Source organism: Malus sylvestris, chromosome 2 (genome assembly GCF_916048215.2).
Source record: "Malus sylvestris chromosome 2, drMalSylv7.2, whole genome shotgun sequence".
Taxonomy (NCBI): Eukaryota; Viridiplantae; Streptophyta; class Magnoliopsida; order Rosales; family Rosaceae; genus Malus; species Malus sylvestris.
In genome coordinates this window covers 36,308,448-36,330,557 of record NC_062261.1, presented here as the reverse complement: position 1 = coordinate 36,330,557, position 22,110 = coordinate 36,308,448, and the positions used below count along the sequence as shown (strand labels likewise).

Here is a 22,110-nt window from a genome sequence, read left to right as displayed (position 1 = left end):
TGAGCAAATGGATGTAAAGACTGCGTTTCTTCATGGAGACTAGAGGAGACGATTTTCATGGCTCAACTAGAAGGGTTTGTCGAGTATGGGAAAGAGAACTTAGTATGTCAATTGTATGGCTTGAAATAGTCTCCAAGGTAGTGGTACAAGAGGTTTGATTCCTTCATGCTGAAAATTAATTTTAGGAGAGGTTTATATGATTGTTGTGTGCACTATCATGTATTCCAAGATGGGATGATCATATTGCTATTGCTATTATGGATGGCATGCTAATTTCTTGTCAAGACAAGTCTAGAATTCAAGACTTGAAGAAAATGTTAAGCGAGGAGTTCGACATGAAGGATCTAGGTGGTGCACAAAAGATCTTTGGCATGGAAATTCAGAGAGATAGGACTGCTAGAAGAATCTGTATATCACAAGCCAAGTAGATTCACAAGGTTCTTAAGAAGTTCAGCATGGAAGAAGCAAAGGTAGTTACGACTCCCTTGGCGGCTCACTTTAGATTAAGTGGGCAACACTGTCCTAAGTCCGAAAAAGAGAAACAAGTGATGGAAAAGGTGCCCTATGCTAATGTCGTGTGTTGCCTAATGTATGCAATGGTATGCAGACGACCTGACAAAGCTTAAGCAATCAAAGTTGTTTCTAGGTACATGGAAAATCCATGAAGCAACATTGAGATGCAGTCAAGTGGATTTAGCATTATTTGAAGGGTTCTTGGTGATAAGGGATTATGTTTGAGAAGAAAAAAGAAAATGTAGGGGTGTTGGGATTTGTGGATGCCGATTATGCAAGGGACTTGGACAAAAGAAGGTTAACTTCTGGTTGTGTCTTTACATGCGCATGAGGACCAATCAGTTGGAGGGCACTACTACAACCAATTACAGCTTAGTCGACCACAAAGGCAAAGTATATTGCTTTGGAAGAAGCTGGAAAGGAAGCAATTTGGCTTAGGGCTAGTTTGGTATTGCTGTGCTTTGAAAAAAAAAATAACTGATTCTGTTGTGCTGTTAGAATAAGCTCATTTTTTCTGCTTCACGTTTTCAGCTTTTTTTCACCAAAAACTGTGAAAATAAGTTGTTTTTAAGTGCTTACCAAACACCTTTTGAACTCAGCTTTTTTTTATACCGACTTTTTTTATAAAAGACATCATTACCAAACCAATACTTAGTGGCTTGGTAAGTCAAAATGGGAATCACTCGGGATTATGTGAAGCTGAACTGTGACAATCAAAGTGTCATTCACTTGGCAAAGAATCAATTTTTCATGGAAGATCAAAGCACATTGAAGCAAGATATCACATAATCATGGATTAGCTGGAGACTAAGGAGATTTGGGTTGAAAAGGTTCACACGAACGACAATGCCGTAGATTTACTTACGAAGATAGTGTCGACCAAGAAGTTCAAGCATTGCTCGAACTTGATCAATCTCGTTGATTGCTTAAAGTGGAGCACCTCCTCACTTGAGGTGCAATGAGGCAAGAAGAAGATTGCCAAGGTGAAGATTCTTGAAGATTTCCAGAGCTGCTTCAAGAAGGTTCAAGGATACTCTAGGGTGCAATGATCAAGACTTGGTTTGACTCACCATGGTGGAGATTGCTAGGTTTTTGGCTCGTTAATTAGTGTCCTTTTCCGTTAAGGATTGTTTTAGGGAAATAAAGGTTGCACCAATTCTTCTCCTAAAAGTACTAGGAAAAAATCTAGTTTCCTTAATTTAATTTAGATTAGGAATCCTAGAAGACCATTGGAATTGGAAAGGAAGTGAAATTACTTATTCAACTTAGAATAGGAAATATAATTTGTAAAGGACATGTAAGCCGCACCCTATACCTATAATTAAGGTGCGGCAAGGCTTAAAACAGAAAGAAAAAGCCTGAGACAGCCTAAAGAGTTTATGAGGGATTAGTTCTAGGGCTTGGAAAAGTACTATAATCTCTATTATTAATCAAAGAAGCCATGATTTCTCTACCCAAAGAAATCACAACTGGACGTAGACAAAAGTTTTGCCGAACCAGTATAAATCTTGTGTATTTCTAGTTTTCTCCATGTAGCTAAGTTTTAGTCTATTGCTGGATACATCAAAAAGCAAGATCTAGAGGGAGTCAGAATTTTATACTACTCTGATGGAAATCTTAATTGATCATCTTTGCTTCAAGTAGTCCCTCCCTGCGTTTTCATCTTTGTGACTCGTAACTGCTTCGGTTACAAGTTCTGATCACCCTTCGCAAGAGAGGGCTTTCCTCCGCTTCTTTGTGATGGTTTGATCTTTTTCACACTCTCCTCGTGGTGTTCTCTTCTAACACTCACTTGGTCGTCATGAAATTCAGATTTATGCTCTTTCACTACAGTGCTAACTTGATTCCATTTCCGTTGCACAATCTATTGGTGTTTTCTGTTCTCTTCTCACACTCATCCACTATTTCTGCTTTCAAGCAGCACACATTAGAGACTTTTATCTCTCAGTGCTTTGTCTCGTTTACATATTTTTGGAGTGTTGTCTTCTACAATTTTGTTCTAAAAGCCACAACTAAAGAAAATCTAATATGGTCTTTTCCTTTTTTATGAAATTTTACTACCAGGTATGAAGGAAGGTTTGTCCAGCAAATTGTTGACGAGATCGCTAGAAAACTGAAGAACACATACTTGACCGTAGCCCCAAACCCAGTTGGAATAGATTCTCGGGTGCAAGAAATTGGTAAATATTTGGCTGATGGAGGATCAGATGATGTCCGCATAATTGGAATTTGGGGTATGGGCGGACTGGGTAAAACGACAGTTGCCAAAGACATTTTCAACAAATATCAGGATAAGTTTGCAGGAAAAAGTTTTCTTGCTAATGTGAGAGAAGAGAAACTGGTTGATTCGCAAAATACACTTCTTTATGATGTGTTGAGATTGAGAAACATAAAGGTTAGTAGAGTTGATGAAGGGACAGAGGACATAAAAATAAGACTTGGCAACCTAAGGGTACTTGTCATAGTTGATGATGTAGATAGTCTGAAACAGTTAGAAGCATTAGCTATAAAACACGATTCATTTGGCCCAGGTAGTAGAATTATTATAACCACAAGAGATAAACATTTGCTAGAGATTCTAAAAGCGGATACAATATGCCATCTGCCAACAATGAATAAAGAAGAAGCTCTTGAGCTCCTTAGTCGGCGTGCCTTTAATATTAATTATCCTATGGAAGGGTATTTTGAACTCGCAAGAGAAGTTGTTGATTACTGTGGAGGTTTGCCACTAGCACTTGAATTTTTAGGTTCTTATCTATTGGGAAGAAGCACAAGGGATTGGAAAAGTGCGTTGGGTAAATGGAAAAGATCACGACCTTGTTCGGAAATTTACAAAAAACTTAAGATAAGCTATGATGGGTTAACTGATAATGATGTGAAGTCTATATTTCTTGATATATCGTGTTTCTTTATTGGAATGAACAAGGATTGTGTCATGAAAATACTGGATCGATATGACCATGATACAAAAATAGAAATTGGAGAACTCCAGGATCAATGCCTTGTAACTGTTGGTAAAGAAGACAATTTGATGATGCATGGTTTGATTCGAGACACTGGCAGAGAAATTGTACGTGCAAAATCTCCGAACATCCTTGGAAAACGTTGCAGATTGTGGGTCATGAAGATGTGAAACGTGTACTGACAAACAAATCTGTAAGTACAATCCTAATCAAATTGCATATCCCACATCATACAATGTGCAATGCATTGATTACGTATGGGTCCTATAAACAGAGAGAACAAAAGAACTTATTTTACTTACTGATTTATCTGAAAATTACCCTAAGCAAACTCTGTCATTGATCTAGTGGTGCAGAAGTTGAAGTCTACGCAAATACCTCTCGTCTTATTTTAGTTGCTTTTTGTTTGCAACAGGGAAGGGAAGAAATTGAGGGACTCGCTTTAGATTTGTCAGAACGTCCCAAGCCTAGTTTCAGTACAGAAGCATTTAGAGGGATGCAGGGACTGAGATTACTCAAACTCAAAGGCGTAGAGTTCACTGGATACTGTGAACACCTCTCCAAAGATTTAAGATGGTTGTGTTTGACTGAGTTTCCTACGACGTTCATACCCAGAGATTTTAATCAAACAAACCTAGTTGATATCGACCTGAGTCATAGCAACATAGAAGCTTGGGAGGACTCCAACGTGGTACTGTATTGAACTCAACCAAAATGTATATCAAATCTTTCCTCCACGTTTTGTATGCTTTCTCTCTTCTATTTGAATTTTGATATTCATTATCTCTTGTATGACAGTCACTTGAGAAGTTGAAGTTTCTTAATCTTGGTTACTGCGCTGACCTGGTCAGATTACCTGACTTCTCAAAAATCCCAAATCTTGAGAGATTGACACTCGAAGGTTGCAACCTTCAGGAAATTCCAGCTTTACCAAGAAATTTGGAAATCCTGGAAGCAGATGAGTGCATTGCATTGGAGAAAATGCCCAACTTTTCAGATATGTCAAAGATGAGAGAATTGCATCTGAATCACTCCCCCAAACTCTTTGAAATTCTAGGCTTGGATGAGGCATTAAAGTCCATGACAAGGATTCATATGGAAGGGTGCACCAGTCTCACTGCTGCTTTTAAGGAAGCAATCCTAAAGGTTCTCTCTCTCTCTCTCTCTCTCTCTCTCTCTCTCTCTCTCTCTCTCTCTCTCTCTCTCTCGTACATGCTGGTCACCCTTTTTTGTACCTATCTTTCTCCATGGTATAGGGATGGAGTACAAGCGGAAATGGTGGCCTTTTTCTCCCTGGAAATGAAATTCCATCATGGTTTACACCTGTCGACCCTCAGGGTGAAATATTTGTGCCGCAAAGTTTTGGCTGTGATTTAAAAGCAATGGCTGTGTGCATAATTTATTCTTCAGACGACTCCCAATCTGGTGGCTCTCTTTGCATTCGTGTTGCAAATTGTACCCAGAACACTGAATTTCTCATCTCTCCTATGCGTGCCGCTGTAATAACTTCCCATGAAAATTATCTTTGGCTAGGATATTTGTCAAACAATAAGCTCAATGTGAAAGGAGGAGACAAGATAATTGTTGGTGCACAGTTTGTAGGACCAGTGACTACTGATGATATTCATCTCAGGGTGAAGAAAATAGGGATCAATCTGGAAAAGGAAAAATTAATCAAGGAATATGCACTCGACTGTCAATCTATGCTATATTCCAGTGAGTGCAAAGAGGAAGGCAGTCAGAAGGCAGGACACAGTGATGACTCGTCCCATGAGAATCAATCCCGCAAAAGACTAAGGTCTGATCCCAGTGTTGAAAGAACAAGGTACATAAAATGAACTTGAGCCATTAGTCCTTTTTTGGTACTCATAATCTGTATACTACATATTTCCCTTTCGGATGTAAGAAGTGAAAGTATAAATTTTTTGATAAAATGTTAATGCCAAGCAAAGATTAGGCTTATTTAATTTGGTTAAGTTCTTAGTTCTGAAGTGGTTGGGAACGAGGAAAGAAATCAACTGTCCTAAAATCTTAAAACTCAAAACCTCTTTTCACTTCAAGCGCTCTCCAGTCGCACACAAATATCCAAAACTAGCTTGTTGCATATCTTGCACCACGTATTCTTGAATGTGTGTTTCTCCATCTTTGCATTCTTCTTAACCTTGTCTACATCAATATATAGTTTTTAGTTGTCACCACACAACATGTGCGTTAGGCTAGTTGGCCAAGACAATGTGCACACACATTGCATTAAGTTCAAATCTCCCTCCCGGTGAATTAGAGTAGTTTGGAATTGGTAAAAATAAAAACCAAAACAACCTTCATTGCACAAAACTTTTGATAGTTCCAATTCAAAATCCTTATTGGATCCGCAACATTCTGCATGCACAATAGAGAAGCGTCATTTTTCCTTTACTGTTTATTTTTCATCATAAGAAAGCCTTACATTATTAATGTGCAGGTGTTGTGAAAACCGTGTCATAGAAAATCTCTGATGGTACAACATTTAAAGCGAACAAAGGAAGAGCAAAAGGAAATATTACATTGGAGGGGGACTTTGCGTTTGACCCTGAAGGGCTCCATCCTCTAGAATCAGGTGGTACTTCAAACTACTCAAAACAATCAACAACAGATAGGGCACATATGGTCAGTCTATGAGAAGTTGAATTCGCCTTGTGGCACAGGAGTGTATGTCACACCAGATATCTGGAAAAAGGATAAATTTTGTGTTCTCATGAACTGTTTAATTCACAAGAGCGGTGGTGCAGGCTGGTAGTTTATTGAAACACAACTTTTAAGTCTTCTTTTTTTATCTTTGTTTTTTTTTTTCCGGTCGAATATCAACTTGGTTGGGTGTGTTTTGAAATTTGATCTTATGGAATCTTGAATTTGATTGGGTTGTGTCTTGAAATTTGTTTGCTTTATTGGCTCAAAGATGTATTTTGGAAATGCTGTTTCAAAGAAGTTTTTGAATCATTTTTTAGTTGAATTTGAAGCTAATTAGATAAAAAGTTTCAAATTCAACTAAAATGTTAATAAAGCAAAACAAAGTGACCAAACTGACAAAGCAAGTGAAAATAGAGTAATGCTAAGAAGATCAAATTTTTTAAATCAAATGATATGTCACCAATAAGAAATAAGCATGTTAATCGATACTTAATTAATAATCCAATCATCTACAATCATATCATTTAGTTTGTAAATTTAATTTAAAAAATTTAGTCTTGCTAACATTATTCGTGAAAATAAGGTCATATGTACCAAGAAAGTGATAAACAAAGTTGTTAACTTTTCAAAACAGAGTAACCCATCTACATTGACCAACATGTGAACATTTAACTTCAGTTTACAAGCCTCATTCTATTGTTTGTTTGTTTGATTTTATTTTTATTTTATTTTTATATATATTCTTTCAAAATAAATATAATTCGTGTGTTATTCTATCATATTTAAAACGAAACCTACTATTTTATGTTTTTTTATTTTTTTAACAAACGATATCATTTACATTAATGGAGAGGAATGAGCTTAGCCTTAAAATGGACTAGCAATAATGTGGTTCAAATTCACTTTTGGCAAGAATTGAACCTAAGACCTCTCACTTACAAGTGAAAATGAATATCACTAAACCGTAGTATTAAGTTACCATTTCTATTGTATTAGACACAATTTAGAAGTTTTAAGGACTAGTTTGGGTCTAACAAAAAGACAAAGGACCAATTTGGAACAAAAAAATTGGGAGGACCAAAGTGAAAACATCATAAAAATTGAGGCAAAAAATATTAAATTAAGAGAAAAAAAAAAGAGACTTGGCTCTTGAGACTGTGGAGGGGTTCTATTAAGACGCTTTAAAATTATTTTACAGAATTTCATGTTTATGATTATTTTAAAAAATTATTTATGCAAAAAATTTATTAAAAAAGTTGTTTTTGTTGTAGGCATAATTTACTGAACAATTATGGAGCCCTTAGAGAGAGGGGTGCGGTAATAGGTAGAGAGAATGAGATAGATGTGTAATTGTGGATGTGTTCTATTCCACCCCATTGTGCCTTTATTTATAGTAGGAGGATAGGTAAAAACCTTTCCCTATAGGATTACAACATTTAATAGGTAATCTACTCCTAATAGGAATATAAGAGATATTCCAAGATATACTAGGATTTACACAATCACATTCCTAATCTAATAGGACTGCAACACTCCTCCTTGAGTGTGTAAATACTCAAGTAAATGACGCATCAGGTCTTCAGTGATGAAGCAAGTATAGTTGATGAAGTCGTCGGCACAATGAGCAAATGCGAGTCTCAGATCAACTGAAGAATGCATAAAAAGTAAAATTCACAAAACCTTGCTATAGTAAAACCCAATGTGGGAGAAAAACTCATAGACTAAGGAGAGAAGTGAGAAGTTGTATTAAGTCAAAACTATACGTCTTTTGGACGCAAGTAAAAGAGCTCTCAAAGGTATGATCAGCCTAGGATGGGTGCCTCGTTAAAACTTAGTTAGGTAACAAAAACCTAGTGGGGAAAATGCTCCTAATCGTAGGGAAAAAAAGTACATTAAGATCAAGTGAGTATACTTCCGGATACTCCCCTTGAGTTTGACATAACTTCCAAATGAGAACTACAAGCATTGCATATGATAGTTAGGCATACCAATTCCTCGAACAAGCTTCTGGAAGGTTGACTTTGGCAGTGACATCGTGTAGCGATCGGCAAGGTTGTCTGGGATCGGCTTGCATGACTTCAATCTCATGATGCTTTGCTGATGTAGATGTAGACGCAATATGTCTTGGCATTGACTTCGTTGATATATCATGGCTTGGTCGGGTGGATACATGTGGCATAATCTTCATGGATCGTCGTTGGGACTCAACGATGGATGAAAAAAAGCAAGTACTTCGAATATACTCAACAAGAACTCCTAACCATGTCTCACTTGTGGCGTACTGAAGTAAGGTGAGTCTTGGAACAATTCAAAGATTTCGCAACTAAGGTCATATCATGGACCTCCAAGATATTGCGATATCCCTAATAATAAAAACATAACCATTTTGGGACTTTGCCTTGTGCGGGTTTGATAAGTAACCTACGTTAGCATAACAAACAAGGCAAACATCATTTTGAGGATTAGGAGGGTTGGATCCACTCGAGATGCGTTGGGATTTGCCCTCGTAGTACCATCAGGGTACGTCTTTAATACCAATTCAGTGGTTGCGTGTAGGCGCGGTGCTGCATCTTTACCAAGATCAACGGCGAAGGAGATGTACTGTTTAAATACAATGAGTGAAGTACAACGAAGCGCAAAGTTGAACTTTAGATATGGAATTTCGGATTCCATAACCTTTTCAATGGTCTTATTTGCATATAACGTATGGACGATCATATGTATACTCAAAGGTAATACATTCAGGGTGTAGTTCGACTGATAGACCAAAATACAGTCAAAATAATGATTCAACTTCGAGTTAAGGCATAAATGAGTTTTCCCAAGATCCTTCATCTCAAATTTCATCTTCAGATGCAAGGCAGTTTTCTCAAGCTCTTCCGAAGTCTTAATGAGATTCGTGTCAACGACATAAACTGTAACTCTAGCAATTTGGAATAAGATTTCATAGTTTAACACGCAATGGCATAATTCACATCCATAACTGATCAAATAATCACTTAGACGGGTATACCACATCCGTTGGATTGTAAGTGAATGCCTCAAACAAATTAAGAGGGTGTTCCGTGGTTTTGGAACTATTTAAAACAGTCCATGTAATTCTTCGAGAACTTACATGTAAATCTCCGTATCTATATCCCCATGGAGAAAACACTAACCACATTTCATAATGCTGCTATCAATCACATGACGTTTTGAGAGAAACCTTACGTCATAAGGTGTGCATCATATCGCACTATTTCATTCATGTCAAAACGCTTCCTTTCCCATTTGTAACACAATAGGGTTACCTTGGGCAGTGTAGGAACGACAGGTCCAAAACACACTTTGGTAAGGAATTTGACCTGGATTGTAACTTTAGTTGTCCAATAAGTTCTACATTGTCACTTAATCAACGAAACATGGTTCGATATCGTCTCTTTTCATTTATGTCGGTAGCTACCATATAAGTGAAAACATCGTCGATGATAATCTCATTTCAATTCCTTTTTCTCATCCAAACTAGTATACTGGACCAAGAACTTTTAAATCTCAGGAGAAATCCGGATTAATCTCATGAGATGGAAATGATTTGAGACAACGAGCAAGTGTAGATTCCTTTTTATGCCATGCCTTCCTCTTCCAGGGAAGTGAATGCTACAAACTTAGTGATCTGTCGTGCTCCAGGTCAAGACAGATTGATTAGCTATCCGCCGGTGTACCGGACTGTCCAACAGGGGCGTCCAAACTGTTCAACAGGGGTGGCACACCCTCCAGGGATGTTGACTCAACGTCCATGAAGTACGTCTATCCTTGCAGGCATGTGTGCAGCTGGTATATGGTCTCGTCACTTTAGCTAGATTAGAGGAATGCGTCTGCAGCAACATTTTGAAATCTAGAATTCATCGCACTTACTTATCATACATGTGCGGTACGAGGATCGAGATGAGACATAATGGGTAACATCCATGCAAATTTGCATCGTTCTACAGGAACGTTGACGTTCTTATCTCCCCCCTAACGGCGGGAAGACTGTCTCATTAAAGTGACAACCCGCAAATGAGCGGTAAAGAGATCGCGTGCAAAGGCTCTAAGAGAGCTAGTGTGAAGGAGAATTATAATCAACAAAGATTCACATCCTTCGTTGAGGACACATATTGGTACGTTGTGGCGGCGCAACTTGGCACATGAAATGCACACCCAAATGCGTAAATACGAAAATCGTCAGTTTCGTACCCAATAACCAACTGTAACGTCATATAGGTTGAGTGGCAATGGGCCTCAAGGCAAACTAACATAATTGCGTGCAAGATTGCATTGGCCTAGGCAGAAACTGAAAACTTGTTACGTTTACCAAAATCCAGGCAACCATTTAAATTGCCCTTTATGATCAGTAGGCGAGGTTATTTGGGGTGAACATGGGAATTCGATGTTCAATTATAAACCCAAAATATATGCAATACTTTATCGAAAACCGTCAATATAAACTCTCCGGCATTATCCAGTCTCTTATACCTTAAGGGATAAGTAAGGAGGTGAACCCTTAATCGGCCAAGAGGTTTAGCAGTAATGTGTGTAGACAAACATGTGACCAGTTTGTCGATTCATCAACCAAAACCATAAGTATTTATATGGTCCGCATTTTGATTGGATTAGTCCACATATATTCCCTTGAATCCACTATGAAAAAGAAGTCGTGTTGTATCTTTGTGAGGATTGATATAGAAAATCAATTTCCCTAATGAACATGCTTGGCAAAATGCTTGTAGGCACAAGATCCTTACTTCGGGTTAGGAGATGCGTCGTAGCATCATTGTTTGAATTAAATGTCCCAAATGGTCGTGCCAAAACAAGTAAATTGCTCAATCACCCAACTCCAGGCCTGCCACATGTGGCGTGTTCCCAGTTGGGAGACAACCTATTGGCCCCAAATCAAAGCTTCAAGCTCATTTTTGGAGGTGGTGTAACGATATTTCACTCTATTTTCTTCAGTGGTTCATTTATACTCATTGTCATCTCGAATATCCTTAAAAACTCAACGTCAGGGAGAATTTAAGGTCCCTTAAATGGTAATTCAGTACCATTCATACAACGAGGAGCATGCCAATGCTCTTAATCAAGTTGGATAGACCTGAAGCCGTTGTTAAAGATGTGATTTAGGTGTAAAGTTAGTGTGCGTAGTATGCATTAATCCAGACAACTAACTTTCCCACATTCCTACCTAATCACGTGTTTAATTGAATCAATCACATGTATTAAGAAATATGATTCAATTAACTCATATTTGAGACAATATCAATAAGATTATCCATGAGTAAAACATACACCAAACTTGAATCCAAGAGCATGGAAAAATGTTCACAAAGTAAATGGTTTACTAAGGGGATTCGGCCAACAAGGCCATCCATGTCAAAATTCTGTTATTCCAACGGTGTTTGGTGGAGCAAAATTAGTCTCACGTATTGACTACTAAAATGGTACTCTTTAACAACAGTGGTAGGGACACAAACAGGTTCATAACCAATGGTCTATTTCATCGAGACGGAAATAAATTCTGCAGGGATAAGGTTCGAGAATATTTTCTCTTATTCTTGAAGTTTTAGGTCTTAGGTACCAAGGATCATGCTTCGAGCATGATGCCACACCTTGGCAGGCCCTGATTCTACCATATGTTGTAAAAACAAACTTGAAATTGGATTGTGAGAGAATATGTCATTTGGTGTATCCCTGCCTTCGGTAGGCTTTGACAGAAATGGGTCGAGCAATTCGGTAGATTATAGGAGCATATTTATGCGACTTAGTTAGCTTGTTTTCTTACATTTTCATAGCTAGTTTCTACTTATTATAGTGTTTTTTAAGCTATTTTCGTGTGTTTGTAGGTCCAAATGACAAAGTTGGAAAGAAAGTGCAATTTGGAGCATTTTGAAGCAGTTTTGGGCCAAGAATGGATAGCACATGCATGGAGCAAGGTGGATGGACGTTTTTGAAGTTCAAAAGGCTAGGAATATGCTAAGGAGATGAAGAAAATAAATTCAAGACAAAGAAGATAAGGAATCAGCTAAAAGGAAGGAACGTTATCCAAAACCTTATCCAACCTTATTTTATCCAAACTAACCTCTCATCTTATCTTATCCTATCCTAATCTTATCTTACCTTAATTCCAGCTGCAAGGGGGAATCAATTTCATATTAGATCACCTAAAAACATGGTTCTAGAAGCCATATCACCTGTCCTAGATTGGTGTCGCACCCCTTATCCTTTTCCTTCTAGAAACCTGCCACAAACCCTTTCTAGAAGCCTTATCTCTTATCCGTAAAATTGTGCCGCACCTAGCCTTCTAGAAGTAATGTTTCCTGCAGCAAAGACCAATATTTTTCCTCCCTGGAATCTGAAATTGAAGAGTCATTATTCCTTGATGATTTGGAGTCCTAATTCCTCTCCTACTCACCCTAACCGTGCCTTACTTTCTCCCTAGTGCCGCAGCACTCAGAAGCCATCCACCTCTCATCACAATTTCATGCCATACATCTCTCATATACATACATCCCTCTAGTGCCGCAATTTTGCAAGGAAAAATGAAAGGATACCCTTGGAGCCGTGCCTGCCATTTAAGACCATTGGATTGTTGAAGAGTTTCTAGGTGTATTCTATCTTTTGTTTCAATGTTTAAATTTAATTGTCTTTGTTTAATTGCAAACATGAGGAACTAAACTTGTTTTGGCTAGAGGAGAATTCAAAGCCATGAACATATATGTGATATGAATTGATTACATCCAGTTATGATTTCATAAATCGTGAATGCAATTTACTTATCTGTTTGATTGATAACTTATTTGTGTGTGTTGATTGAGGATGCATACTTAGTTTGCATACATGAATTTGATGCTAGGATATAAGGGAATTTCACCTAATCGTTATGAACTTATATTCACTAGTCATGATTGTGCTAAGTAAATTCTTGGCAGGAGTATCATGCAGTTCATAGTTACGAATGCCTTGTCAACGCTTATGATTTTTATAGAACTTAATGATCTTTGATATGTATCTCTATTATGCAGTTCATGTAGGGAACTTGATAAGAATAATTTGGTTACGTTGCTGAGTCAAATTCAATGAATCTAGGAAAATCTGAAAGTTAATTTGTGCTTCTCACGATTAATTTGGGGCATTGTCATTCATGGTTTATTGAAGGAATAACTGGAAGTTGATTCGTATGCATATATGTCATGTGTGGAGAATGGCCCTCTAGCTAGTCATTCACCCATTTAAATCACCAATTTCGTTCAAAGTAATTTAGAGTCTTAAATCTACTTGTTTTTACTTTAAATTTCTCAAAAACCCAATCCCCTTTACTTTGTTGTGTCAAATTAGTTAGAATCTATCCAAACTTGTGTTTTTAAGTGTTCTGAGTCAAGTTAAAATTAATTTTCGTCCAAATCACCCTTTAGTGTCTAGTTTGAGTCTATTTGATTATTTTGTGATGTTTTGAGTCTCTTTAGTATGTTTCAAGTTCTTTGAGTCTAGTTAAGTGTTTTCAAGCCTAGTTTTGTGTTTCTGAGTCAGTTTTAAGTAGATTAGCAATCCCTCCTAATCCCCGGCCTAGAATGATCCCTACTTACATATTTACTACAATTGTTAATAAGAGGGTTTAATTTGTGTGCTAATTTAATTTCACATCAGTAGACTCCAGCCGAACTGGGTCCATACCTTTCTCTCACATTTGTGGTAGTAATCAGATTCGAGAATTTGGTAAACTTCCGCTAACTACACTGCTGCTTCAGGGGCAAGTTAGAAACAAGGAAGGACGAGAAAAGTATTCTCCAGTCAAAATTCGATCACATTTATAAACTTCAGAATTGTACTCATTCATGAACGTAATCATGGTGTGCTTCAGGCAATGTCTTTCATGATTAGACAATCCGTAGGAGCGAGCCAAAGAGCCATGGAATTCTCAATCGAGAGGTATTTCCATTTGTAATGCTTTAAGCATAAGTCTTCGAATAAAGATCATGGCGGAGGCTTGTTCAGCTCTTCCATGCCATTGTTGGCTTCAATGGTTTCTCAGCTTCTTGATAGTCAAGTGGAGATTCACGTCTTGTACCCCACATAAAGTGGTTTCTATTAGAAACGTCCAAATCAAGAAAATCGAACTTGTGACGATTCGACAATCCATTGAATTGGAGGGAATAAGATTGTGATTTGTGTTATGGGTATGAATCATCCATAAGCATCAAAGTTAGAACATTCAAGTTCTAAGACATGGTTTTCATGAAAAACGTCGGGTTTTCATGGGTTTATTGTTTTATGAAAACTTCGAGTTTCAGAAGCACTAAATTTGAAACTACAAGTTCAATTTAGTTTATGAACGTTTAGTTTATAAAAGAAAGGTTCCTGCAAAAACACAAAATGCAATATACAACTAATTGTAATGGATTTGGGTTGCTTCAGGAACTCAAGTCTGAGTGCTTCGGGACTACAAAAGTATGTCAATGGTTCAAAGTATAAAAATAAATTATTGAATCATTAATGTCTAAAAGTGATCTTTAGGTCAATAATTTTGGATTCATTATCAGATTAATGGACTGCATGTCACTTTTAATTAATTCAATAAATCGGGGCATACGAGGTTGATTGTAGAGCTAAATAATATTATCGGATCGAAAAATAGCATAGCCCAAAAAGGGCTGGGTGCCGTGAGCAAAAAAAAAACTCTGGTTGGTTACAAGCCACGAGTCCAGGGGTAAGCCCAAAAGCTTACGGGAATTAGAGAGAAACCCCAGCCAAAAACTGGGTTTCATGTCTAGGCCGAGATAGGGGCATGAGCAGGTCCAGCGAAAGATGGCCTGTGGGTTTGGGCACGCGAGGGCAAAGCCCAGCCTTGTAGGTTGGTGTGGCTCGTGGGAAAAATCCCAACCAACTGGGTTAGATTGGATAGAGGGTTGCAGGCCGGGGCAACGTAAGGCCTAGTAAGCATAGAAGCTTGCTGGCAAGCGGGCCAAGGCAGCATGATTGGGCTCGGGGCTTCAAGCCCTGTCGATATAAACCCTAAGCCGAGGCTTGGTTGCTGCGAGGGTCAGCTGGGCTTCAGGCCAGCAACCTTGCCAACTGTGGTGGTGCAGTGGTGTGCCGCACCATGTCCAATACCCTTTTTTTTTTTTTTTTCAAAATCCTCTAGGGTTTAGGAAACCCTAAATATGCTTCTAATTTATGATGTGAAATTTAACTAACATTCAAATTAAACCCTATTGAATACGTAATTGTAGTATTAAGCAAGTAGGGATCGTACTAATTAGGGATTAACTAGGGCTGCTAACCTATATAAATCAAACTCTAAAACACTAAACTAGACTTAAAAACACAAGACTAGACTCTATAGACTCTAAACTGACCTAAAACACTCAAAACAACAAAACTAACTTAAAAAGACTCAAAACAGGTTTTAAAGACTATTTGGACAAATTTAACACTTGTGAGACTCAAAACACTAATTTGGACAGATTGAAACACCTTTTTAACTAATTTAAGACACTTAATTGAAAGGGGGGTTGATCTGGACGAATTTGATTAAACTAAACAGATTGTAAACTAAAGCAAACTAGATATGAAATTGGGTGAATTGAATGGTGAAATAGGCTAGTTAGAGGATCCTTCCCCACACATAAACATATGCAACATAAATCGATTTCCAGTATTGTTTCTTTAAACCATGAACGACAATGCCCCAAATTAATCGTGAATGCACAAATTAACTCTCAGATTTCCCTAAATTCATTTAATTGAATGGACAACGCATCGCGACCAAATTAATCTCATCAAGTTCCCTATATGAACAGCATGATAGAGATACATTCAAAGATCATTAAGTTCTATGGAAATCATAAGCATTGACAAGACAATTATAACTATGAACTGCATGATTCTCTTGCCAAGAATCTACTTAACACAATTGTGACTAACAATCTCCACTACTTGTAATTATAAGTTCCTAACGATTAGGTGAAAGTTCCTTATAATTTAGCATCAGATTCATGTATGCAAACTAAGTATGCATCCTTAATCAACACACAATAATAAGTTATCAATAATAAGTTATCAATCAAATAGATAAGTAAATCACATCCATGTTTTACGAAACAATAACTGAAAGGAATCAATTCATATTAAACATATGTCCATGGCTTCGAATTCACCACTAACTAATAAGAACTTAGTTACACATGTTCATAGCAACGAGGGAAGAAAGAACTCTTAGAACTCCCAAGGATGCAGGTTGCTTGTGCACAAGGTCCTCCTTCATCAATGGAAGGCACGGCAAGGGTATCTTCTTCTCCAAAGTTGCTGCACAGGTTGTAGAATGATGTATAGGGTGCGGCAAGATGTGTTTCTGATTGGTAGGGGGTGGTGATGAATTTTGGCTGAAAATATGTATATATAGGCACGGCACAAACCCTAAGGCAATCAGTTTAGGTTTAGAACTTAGCATAAATTAAGTATTAGGGCCTAAAGGTGCGGCACAATGGTTTGAATCCACCAAGAAAAGGGTTTGGCCCAATTAATTTCTGAAAAGGATTTGCATAACCCAAATCCACAAGGAATAAGGCTAACAAAATCAGAATCCAATGGGAATTGGGTGAGGAAAGGCACGACAAGAATTGGAGGGAAAGGAAGAGGATTGCAAGGTAAGGCAAAAGCCTTCTAGAAGGGAATAGGCGCCACTTTTGTAGGGATTCTATAAACAATGTGTTTTGTGGCAAAATTTAGGACTTCTAGAAGGGAATGCTTCTAGAAATAGCTTCTAAAAATAGATATTTAGGTCCCTTGCAGCTAGAACTAAGGCATGATAAGATAAGGATAGGATAAGATAAGAAAAGGTTAGTTTGGATAAGATAAGGTTGGATAAGGTTGGATAAGGTTTTGGATAATGTTTATTCTTTTGAGCTGATTCCTTATCTTCTTTGTCTTGAATTTAATTTCTTCATCTCCTTATCAGATTCCTAGCCTTTTGAACTCCAAATTCGTCCATCCATCTTGGCCCATTCATGTGCTATCCATTTAGTGCCCAAAACTGCTCCAAAATGCACTTTCTTGCCAACTTTGTTATTTGGACCTACAAACACACGAAAATAGTTTAAATCACTATAATAAACACAAACTAACTACGAAAACGCAAGAAAACAAGCTAAGTCGCATAAATATGCTCCTATCAAATTCCCCCACACTAAGCTTTTGCTAGTCCTTGAGCAAAACAAAGGAAACAAAACAAACAAAAACATAACCTAAACCTTCCAACGTTTGCCTCAGGGATTTCCAATGAAACATGACACATTAAAGATCACTACTCACATAGGTTTTAGTCATCCCTACCCTCGAGTGCATACTTAATCACAGTCATCACTCACTAGCTCGCATTTAATCAATTAAAACAATGTTTTTGAATGTAGTAACATGCCTTAGAGAATTCCCTCAATTCCTCACAGGATATACACTCTATTTTCACACAGATTTTCTGACTACTCCCTATACTAGGTATATGTGAGAAGATTGATGTAAACATGTAGACTAGCCACTCACATATGTTTTAAGCAAAGAAAGCACTCTCTGGAATTATTAATACATGTATATATATAGATGATCTCGTGAACGGAATGCTACTACTTAGAAGCAAGAACCAGGGATACCATATGCTCATACCAATCCCAAACTCCACAGATTGAAACACACAACAACCAAGATTGAAGTCTAAGGGTTGTAACAGGGCTAAGGGTATTGGCTAACAAAGAAAGGTAAGGATAAACAAACGTTCTTAAAGCAATAGTAAGCAAAGTAATGAAATCAAATTAGAATTCACTCTTGAATGCAGCAAATAACTTGAAACACTAAGGGGATTGCGTACAACTTAGGGTCATATTCAAACTTTTTGGACCCTTTCTTCAACAACCAATACTTGTGAGTTCATTCTCACTTATTTCACAACTTTTTTTTTTCTTTTTCTTCTTCTTTCTTTTTTTTTCTTTTCTTTTCTTTCTTCTACCCGTGCCCTATTTCTTTGGCACACAAAACACACTTTTGAAACCCTTCCCCCACACTTGTTTTCTGCAATAATGTTGATCAAAAGGAATTCCCTCTAAGTCATGCTCCACTATACTTTAAGAACAAGGGTGTGGATAGTTCTATTCTAGGCTAGGTAAGGATAATGTGGCTAACAAAGAAAATAGGCTAATTAAGGTTCAAAGGGGTTAAACCTACAAAACAAATGCATGGGATGAAGGCTTTTTGGCTCTGGTGGTAACTACTAAACAACTTCATCTTGTTATATGTTATGTACTCAATTTTAAGTTTTGAATGAAACGGGCATGAGTTCTAGTATTTGGAACTAAAGTGATGAAACACATTATAAGTAGCAACCAAGCAAAGAACAATGAGACCATGCAATGACTTTAGAAAACAAGAAATCACAGATTAATAACTCTCCAAACAAAGTTTTAGGCTCAAGTCTCTCAGGGTTGTAGTGTTAGTTTGAGTTCCTTCCTTCAAGCATGTTACAAAAACTGATTTTTTTTTCTTTGTGATTACATGTGAATTTGTTAATGACAACTACAACCAAACATAAACCAAAGAGCATATCAAACTTCCACCCATGTTTGTAATTTTCTTTAACAGTCATGCAATTAAAAACCAAATCATCATCATCGTGTTGGAAGGTATCCTCTAAGACACAACCACACAAAAACAACTCAAAAACGACTCTTTTTGGGTTTTTTAAAACTTTTTCTACTTTTTTTTTCAAATTTTCGTATTTTCTGTCAAAGACGCACTAAAACACTCCAAAACACTCTAAAAACACTTAAAAACAATGAAAAACAACTCTAGTTATGCTAGGTGGTAAAATCCTATGAATTTGCAATAAAAACACTTGTTTACCCCCCCCCATTTAAACCAAACATTGTCCTCAATGTTTCAAACATAGAATCACACATAAGCAAACAAACGACACAACTAACAAACATGACAAACATGGCAAAGTAAAAGCAATAAAGAGTAGAGGTTAAGAACGCAAATCTAGTTATGGAGCTCGAATCCCTTCAATCCCTCGTTTGAACACATGGGTTGCCTCTCAAGAAGTGCTTGCTTTAACGTCTTCCAGCCAGACGATACCTCCAGTTAAGCTTGAATAGGGCCTTTGGCATGGAGGGGTATGTCCTCCACGGCATGCTCCTCAAAAGTCTCATAATAAGGCTTCAAACGGTGTCCATTGACCTTGAATTCATGTCCCGTCTTCAAACTTTGAATTTGGACTACACCATGAGGAAAAACATTAGTAATAACAAAAGGTCCAATCCATTTAGAACGCAACTTAACCGGAAACAACCGAAGATGGGAATTGAAGAGTAACACTTTCTGCCCTATAGAGAACGTCTTGCCACGAATCATCTTATCATGGGCCGCCTTGGTTTTCTCCTTGTAAATGAGAGCATTCTCATAAGCTTCATTCCTAATCTCCTCGAGCTCATTCAATTGCAAGTTCCTATGGATTCCAGCGGCATCAATGTCCATATTGAATGTTTTGACGGCCCAATATGCATGATGCTCTAACTCAACCGGAAGATGAGCCGAAATGGAGACATCCCAATTGGTGTTTTGTAGGCCGTTTTATATGCCCACAATGCATTATTCAAATGCAAGCTCCAATCTTTCCGAGTTGGTCCAACCGTCTTCTCCAGAATTTGCTTGATTTCCCTATTCGAAACATTGGCTTGCCCACTTGTTTGAGGATGGTAAGGTGTTGAAACCTTATGCGTGACATTGTACTTCTTGAGCAATGCCTCAATGGTTCGATTACAAAAATAGGACCTTTCATCACTAATTAGTACTCTTGGCATTCCAAACCTTGCAAATATGTTAGTTCTAATAAAATCTGCAACCACTTTAGAATCATTAGTACGGGTGGCTTTTGCTTCCACCCATTTCGACACATAATCCACAACAAGTAATATAAAGGAAACCATGTGAGGAAGGAAAATGACCCATGAAATCTATACCCCAAACATCAAAAATCTCAACAGAATATATAGGATGACAAAAAAGTTAACTAAATCGGCGTACCATGGCTCACTTACCTTAATGGACAGCAGCTGCTCATCTGGGAATGTTTCTGGGATAGGCACGACATTGGCATCCTCTTCATGTACCATTCGGCTCAAGTGGTCAGCCACCACGTTTTCATTTCCTTTCTTGTCCCGGATTTCCACGTTAAACTCTTGGAGAAGTAATATCCACCGAATAAGCCTTGGCTTGGCTTCCTTCTTTGTGAGCAAATACTTCAAAACTGCATGATCAGTGTAAATAATAACTTTAATTCCAAGTAAATAAGAACGAAACTTATCTAAAGCAAATACAACAGCAAGAAGTTCTTTTTCAGTGGTGGAATAATCCAATTGGGCATCATTCAAGGTCCGGGACGCATAATAGATGACATGTGGCTTCTTGTCCCTCCTTTGTCCCAAAACAGTCCTTAATGCATAATCTGAGGCATCGCACATAAGCTCAAAGGGAAGGCTCCAATCTGGTGAGACTATGATGGGGGCCAAAGTTAACCTTTCTTTGAGGTGATTGAACGCCTTCTCACATTCATCATTGAACTTGAATGTCACATCCTTTTGTAGAAGTCGGCAAAGGGGTTGGGAAATCTTGGAAAAATCTTTGATGAATTGCCTATAGAATCCTGCATGTCCTAGAAAAGAACGAACCTCTCTCACCGAAGTGGGAGATGGTAAGTAGTGTACAAGATCTATTTTTTATTTATCAACCTCTATTCCCTTTGCAGAAACTATATGACCTAAAACTATGCCTTGTTTAACCATAAAGTGACATTTTTCCCAATTCAAAACAAGGTTAGTTTCAATGCAGCGTTTTAATATTAAAGTGAGATTATCTAAACAACCATCAAACGAATCACCAAAGACACTAAAATCATCCATGAAAACTTCAATGATCTTCTCAACAAAATCTGAAAATATACTTACCATGCATCTCTGGAATGTGGCTGGTGCATTACAGAAACCGAATGGCATTCGATGATAAGCAAAAGTACCAAATGGACAAGTAAAAGTAATTTTTTCTTGATCATCTGGAGCTATAATAATTTGATTATATCCCGAATAACCATCTAGAAAGTAATAAAAAGAATGATCGGCTAACCTTTCAAGCATTTAATCAATGAACGGCAAAGGGAAGTGATCTTTCCTTGTGGTGGCGTTGCGCTTCCTATAGTCAATGCAAACTCTCCAACCGGTTTGGATACGAGTGGGCACAAGTTCATTCTCTGCATTCTTCACCACGGTGACTCCTGATTTCTTTGGTACAACTTGAACCGGTGAAACCCCACGACTATCTGAGATAGGATAAATGACTCCACAATCAAGAAGCTTGATAATTTCCTTCTTCACAACTTCCATCATTGGAGGGTTAAGTCGACGTTGAGCCTCTCGAGTTGGTTTAGCCCCCTCCTCTAAAGTATACGATGCATGCAAGTGGTAGGGCTAATTCCCTTAATGTCGGCCAATGTCCATCCAATGGTTGTTTTATGCTCTTTCAACACCCGAATCAACTTCTCCTCCTCTATTGTCGTGAGTGATGAAGAGACAATGACGGGCAACGTCTGTTCACCTCCCAAAAAGACGTACTTTAAATGATCCAACAATGGTTTAAGTTCAAGAACGGGGGCCTAAATCACTGAAGGTAACAACATATTAGTCGACATGGGAATTGGAATTGAGTTTGGAGGCTTACCATGATGTTGTGGCAGTGATTCAAAAGCAGCCACAATCTCGGCATGTGCTACATTAGGTTCGGCCATATTGGGCTTCAATCAAATTCTTTGTGCAATTGTTGTTTCAAGGGGATCTTCTTCTAACAAGTCAAGATACTTCTGCGCCAATTCATCATATACATCAATAGAAAAACAAGAATGATCATCTTTAGGAAATTT

The 22,110-nt window shown here is 37.8% G+C and overlaps 1 protein-coding gene across 1 annotated transcript in view; it reads left to right on the top strand.

Moving 5' to 3' along the window:
- LOC126589013 (disease resistance protein RUN1-like) overlaps nt 1-22,110 on the top strand; it is a 37,567-nt gene that overhangs the window by 5,192 nt on the left and 10,265 nt on the right. The window contains exon 2 of the mRNA XM_050254193.1: nt 2,578-3,233. Within this exon, the coding sequence (XP_050110150.1) occupies nt 2,578-3,233 (656 nt within the window). The remainder of the gene's footprint in view (nt 1-2,577; nt 3,234-22,110) is intronic.